We start from the raw sequence: 6,236 nt of genomic DNA, 5'->3' as shown, positions 1-6,236 counted from the left end.
GTAGGCTATCATTCTAGCCAGCACGTGCTGGGGAAGGCGGCCGCGCAGACTCCCCTAGGCTGCCTTGTGACGTGACGTAAGGGACCCACCCGGCCAGTGTCCTCCAACATCCCGGACCCTGAATCACCGCCGACGCCCAGAGGCCGCCCTAGGGTGACAGGAAGAGGGGCGGTACCGCCGACGCCCTCCTGCATCCAGCCTGGGGCCTCAGAAAGACCCAGAGACGGCGGCCGAAGCCCCGCCCGTCTGCGCCCGCGGCGAGGCCCCGAAAGGTTCGGAACGTGACCTTGTTTGGGCGTTGCTAGGAGACGCGGCTAGCACGCGCGCGCGCGCGACCCCCGCGGGCAGGCGCGGCGCGAGGGGCGGAGCCGCGGCCCGTAGCAAGGCTGGCGAGCACCGTTAGCCCGGCTGGCGCGCGGCGTCGGCCCGGCCGCCGTCAGGCCTCGCCGCTGTCCGGGGACAGACTCCCCGGCGGCTGACAGCCGCGGAGGCGGGACGACGGAGGACCGTCAGCCAGGTGAGTGGCGCGGGGTCACGTTGGAGAAGAGGCCCGCGGGTGGACGCGGTACTACCGGAGCCGCTCGGTGTCTGGAGGGGCCGGTGCGGCCCAGCGAGCTCCGGCGCACGGCGAGCCGAGGCGTGGTTGGCGGCTCCCGCCGTGTAGGGCTGCGTCACGGTGGCCCGTGCTGCAGGTGCGCGGGGCGGCCGGGCGGCGAAACCTGCGGCTGAGGCTCGGCGCCCTCTGCGATGCCTCGTTTCCCACTTAGGGCAACAGGTGGTGCCTTAGGGCCGAGAGCGAGCCCTTAGTGTGGCCGTCCTGGGAGTGGCAGGCACCCTCGCCAATTAGGGTGCCGGGGCGGGAGTGGCATGGCCGCCCTGACGCGCTGACCAATGGGATCGCGGGGCCTGGGTGGGCCGTGAGGGTGGGCGTGGCCAGAGGCCGAGTCTGGGCTTCCCTGTGGGGCGGCCGCCAGAGCAGCGCGGAGGTCTCGGCTGAGAGGAGCTGTGGCGCGTTCCTCGCGCGGAGAGACACCAGCCAATGTTCCCCCATTGGAATCCGGACTCCAGCCCGGGAGGTGAGAGCCTTTGGTATCGGGGATGGAGCCAGGAAAGTGAGCCTGGGTACTCGATGAGTCGTGCCGGGTTAGATCTCCCAGATAGGGCTGCCTTTTTGAGTTTTCTGCCAAGGAAAGGCACTTTGGTGATGGATACGGTGACGGGATAGTGGTGCCTGGGTTGTCTCCAGAATGAGCTTTTGAGGTCCGGGATCGTAGAGAACAGAGAAGAGTACACGTTACTGCAGTTAGAGTGAATCAAAGCCTTTCGGTGACAGTTATTCATCGTTTGTTTTGGATTGAGTATGTTTACTATCTCATCTGGTCTGTTTACTCACAGCAAGTTTTATTAAGTCCCTCGTGTGGTTATTTTTGGCGAAAGTAGAGAAACCCCATTTTTAATGCGCTCTCAGTAATAACTTACTCATTTCCTCCCCAGCAGTCGTGTAGCTCGATCACCCAGGAAGAGAAATTGTAGCAGATAAGAAGAACGCGTTCATTTTGGGACACCATTTGCAGCTGGAAATGGGGAATGGACTGTCAGACCAGACCTCTATCCTGTCCAGCCTGCCGTCCTTTCAGTCCTTTCACATTGTTATTCTGGGTTTGGACTGTGCTGGAAAGACAACAGTTTTATACAGGCTGCAGTTCAACGAATTTGTAAATACCGTACCTACCAAAGGATTTAACACTGAGAAAATTAAGGTAACCTTGGGCAATTCCAAAACCGTCACTTTTCACTTCTGGGATGTAGGTGGTCAAGAGAAATTAAGACCACTGTGGAAGTCATATACCCGATGCACAGATGGCATCGTGTTTGTGGTGGACTCTGTCGATGTTGAGAGAATGGAAGAAGCCAAAACTGAACTTCATAAAATAACTAGGATATCAGAAAATCAGGGAGTCCCTGTGCTTATAGTTGCTAACAAACAAGACCTGAGGAACTCACTCTCTCTCTCAGAGATTGAGAAGTTGTTAGCAATGAGTGAACTGAGTTCATCGACCCCTTGGCATTTGCAGCCCACCTGTGCAATCATAGGAGATGGGCTAAAGGAAGGACTTGAGAAACTACATGATATGATAATTAAAAGGAGAAAAATGTTGCGGCAACAGAAAAAGAAGAGATGAATGGCAGTACCTTTTATATCGGTGTGGAATAGGTTTTCCTTGGTCTGATTTCTGACAAGCTGAAGAGTGTCTACAGCCTGGTTTGCCTGTCTGCCCTCACGGATGCTATTAAAGCTTTGTTTTGTTGAACAGTCAGATACCCAACTCTGTTGCCTTGTGGAAGATGAGTAAATGCAATGCTTCTTAAAGTGGTCTCTTCTCCCTGACCCACAAATCTTTTGGTACTACCATTTTGGGAAGCCAAAAAAGGCTAGTAATTGACCAGAAAACAATTTTGTGGAAATTTGACCTGAAGTTAGTGAAATAAAACTTTGAAGAGTATATGCCTAGTGTTTTGTGCTTGTATCTTTTGGGGGGAAGCCTTTGCCAAGAAATTGCAAACAAGGCTTTGTAAAACACAAAATGCTAATGAATGGAAATGTTAAGGTAGATCAGTGTGTACATGTTCACACACACTTAAATTGAACACACTGTGATAAGAAGGAAGTATTATTGTTATTTTTGGAGGTTTTGACCAGGTGGTTTTTAATGTTATTCTGGAAACAATTTAATGCTATCTCTTTAATTCTAGAAAATGTTTAATTTAGTTGGTCTAGCATTAATTAAAATATTTGGGGTATATTTAAATGCATGGGTTAGTTTTCCTGACAAGCATGTTTTGGTGTATAGTCTTTAGAAATAGCTATGCATCTGTCTACACAGGTTTAAAACAACTTTTTTGGGTCTTGGAGCTATTGTAGAAATAGTTCATTGTCAGAAGCGCACTGTTACTTGAACCTTAAAAAACGACTGATGTAAATATGGGTATGTTGACTAAATGCATATGCTTGAACACATGAATGGATTTATAGAGAAAGTTGTGGTGAATTCAGTTAGAGGGAATTACTGTAATACATAGTCTCTAAATAATCCAGTTAAAAGATACTTGTTCTATTACTATTTACTGGATGGAAACAGATTTTTTTCATCTATTTTTGTAGCATTTTGGGAGAAATGAAAGCTTTATAATCACCTGATGCGCCATGGAATGAAAATGTAAGGTACCTTTCAATATGTGCTCTGAGCTTTAATCTTTTTGTTAATTGGCTGAACAGTATTCTCAGAGCGTCCTAGCTCTGGCTGTAGAAAGAAATGGTACAGTAGTGCAGATGGGAGTTAGGATCCTAGAAAATGAAGAGGAAGTGTAGCAAAGCCATTGAAGACAATTAACTGGTGCTGTTTCTACTGTCATAAAAACAAAGTGAAATTACAAGGAGGGAAGAACTTTAATTTTTCTCTCCAGGAAGACTTACTTCCAGTAATCACATATAGCAAGTCAGCATGTTTCCTATGTTTGAAGCCAACAGCTGTTTGTTCTGAAATCACCAAAGGAAGTGCATTTTGCTAGCAGGACTTGGTTTGGTTTTGAGCTTTTACATTTTTTTTTTCAGTGACATAGGTGAATTTTTGGAACTTTGATTCTTGTTACAAAATGAAGTAGCACCCAGTGGAGTGTCCATGTCAAATGTACCTGCACTAGGAATGGTTGCCTAGAGTGTTTATATTTATAGAATAGTTACCAATAAACAGCTGGAGGCATTAGGAGAGCAGTCTCACTTTGAGTTTATATGTATTTCCACTTCTGCAGCTTTTAATTAGACGTGCAAGAAGAACTTTTATCAGCTGGGCTATTTAGTTTTATACTAGTTTGGATTTTCCCTGGTGGGGTTTCCACAGAAGACTATTTTCTAGGAGCTCCCTCCCCCCCACACACTTTACTTATACTGAATTCAGGATCCTCTCCCAAATCCCTGAGTCTATGATGGGACACTAAAGCTTGTCTTCCTCAATTCTAAATCAGTGAAAATTTTCACTCTGCCTTCAATCTCAGCACTTGGGAGGCAGATCTCTGAGTTCAAGGACAACCAGGGATACAGAAAGAGACCCTGTCTCAAAACAAAACAGTTTATGCTAACTAGCTCTTGATCTTTGTTTGGTACCTAAGAACTGGATTGGCAAGTCCATGTTATCCTTATTTATAGAACAGCAAAATGGCCATTGCATAAAGTTGTATTCATATGAACCATTTCAGTTAAAAATTTAAGTTCGAATTTTCTATCACCTGTTAGAGCTATTAGTCACATAAGCTAATGAATGAATCTATGTAGGTTTTTAATTTTAAATTAAATACACCCTTTTTCAAAGTCTATTTGTCTTTTTAAAGTGTCAGGGATCAAACCCTGGGCTCCATGTATGTGAAGCAATCATCTTACCAATGAACTACATCTCCAGCACCTAAATGATATTTCTGAAACAGTTAACTGTATGGAGATGAGTTGGTTTATACAAAGTATTAATTGGGTTAAACATTCTAAATTCAAATTACTACTGTAGAGCAAAGTTTTAAAATATCCTTTGATATTTCAAGACTCATATATCCAAACTTATGCTAAAATAGATTATAAATGTTATGGTTTAGCATAGATAAATCCATTAATAACCATAAAATCCTTACAGGAAGCTAAAAAATGCAGTGTTAGGATATGTAGATGGAAATCAATGACTAGTCTGTAGGTAATTGGATGATGGGTGAAGAACAAGAGTAAAGGGTACATAATTTAGAATGTTTTTGTGGGAGTTGGGGTTATGGGTATGATGGGTGCTTGCCTATCAGGTACAAGGCTCTAGGTTTGGGTCCTAGCACTGCAAATGAAAAATAAGCCAATTGCCAGAGTGGTTGGCTTAGAAGAGTATAATTGTTTATAGTGGCCATGAGAGAAATCTGGTATAGTATTTCAGTGTTCTATTTAATGTAATGGTTTCATCATATAGACAATGATTTTTTTTTTTTTTAGCAGTAACAAAACACAGAAATGTTTCTTCAAAATAAATTAATTCAACTTGGAGTCTTGCCTTAGACTGTCATTTGAAGTTCAATTTTTTATTATTGTTTTTCTGAAATAAAGTCTATGTATGTACTTCCTGGGTGCTGCCTGGGGTTATAAGCATGTACTATATCATACTTAGATTAAGATTTTATATTAAAATTTCATTTTTGCAGGACATTCTGGAAATGGATAGTATTAATGTAGAATACTCAAGTTTTTTTTTTTAAAGTTGCTTCCATATGGGCAAATGATACCAAAAACATCACAAATTAAAATACTTGAAGACCAAAGATATTCCCAATAGACTTCAGCCAGAGAATGTTCCAATTTTATGCAAATTCAAAATACTGGGATATTTAAGGAGAGACTAGATTTGGAGAAGAATAATTGTACTACTAAAAACATGAGGTTCAGAGTTGGTGCTAAATCTTGGCATTTTTCTGTCATACATATAACTCTTGGAGCAAATCCTTTGAAACCTGTCAATGTTCCAGTAACATGTAGACTCACAGCTTGAGAAGAGCGAGGGAAATGATGTGTGGAAGGCATTCTTACTGAGTAGGGATTTGTTGGGATGAAGTATGGTATCATTGATTATGGCCACACAAGCCCATACTTGATACTGGAACCTACTTACTAGACTTGTCTTGGTCAGTTTAATATCTGTTTCTTAGTTCCTTCTTTGGTAAGCTGAGGATCATATCTACTGTTGGGGATTGCTTTGTTGAATAAAAGGATTAAATGCTTTGGTAGTTAGGGGACTTGACACACAGTAAACATTGAACACAGTAGTAGAATGTTCCTTGCATATATATTTGAAGAAAAGGCATGGGATAGGAATGATGAGAGCTTACAGTATGAATTTTCTTAGAATCTGTGTGCCATAGCACAAAATGGCAGGATGGTAGGACTTCTGAAAGTATAGATACCCCCAGGTCTTTGAAGTCTCAGTCATTTTTACAGCATTTGGGTATGATAAAAGTCTTAACATTTCCCCAGAAACAAAAGTGAAAGTTTTGGTTATTTTCTAGGTAGTGATAAAATAGTACTTTACTTCACAAAAATTAAAATTCCAAAACGAAGGGTAGATTTTCAAAATGCTTGTTGTTTTTAAATTACTTTGAATTTGGAGGTCTTTCCCACCTCCCATCCCATACTGGAGACCGAAATCAGAGCTTTGCATGCT

General features: G+C 43.3%; 1 protein-coding gene across 4 annotated transcripts; it reads left to right on the top strand.

Moving 5' to 3' along the window:
• The first annotated feature begins 367 nt into the window (after positions 1-367).
• Arl4a (ADP ribosylation factor like GTPase 4A) lies at positions 368-2,506 on the top strand. 4 transcript variants are annotated; one of them, XM_028768811.1, is made up of 2 exons: positions 368-517; positions 1,495-2,506. In XM_028768811.1, the coding sequence occupies exon 2, from the start codon at positions 1,581-1,583 to the stop codon at positions 2,181-2,183; it is 603 nt and encodes a 200-aa protein (XP_028624644.1). In that variant the 5' UTR covers positions 368-517; positions 1,495-1,580; the 3' UTR covers positions 2,184-2,506. The 4 variants fall into 4 exon arrangements, with proteins under 4 accessions (XP_028624644.1, XP_028624645.1, XP_028624643.1 ...); XM_028768812.1 differs by having other exon boundaries at positions 422-517; positions 1,498-2,506; XM_028768810.1 differs by lacking the exon at positions 368-517 and adding an exon at positions 964-1,076 and having other exon boundaries at positions 1,498-2,506.
• The last annotated feature ends 3,730 nt before the right edge of the window (positions 2,507-6,236 follow it).

The sequence above is a fragment of the Grammomys surdaster genome, unplaced genomic scaffold (assembly GCF_004785775.1).
Source record: "Grammomys surdaster isolate TR1022 unplaced genomic scaffold, NIH_TR_1.0 188, whole genome shotgun sequence".
NCBI classification, from domain to species: Eukaryota; Metazoa; Chordata; class Mammalia; order Rodentia; family Muridae; genus Grammomys; species Grammomys surdaster.
This window is presented reverse-complemented; position numbering and strand designations above follow the sequence as displayed.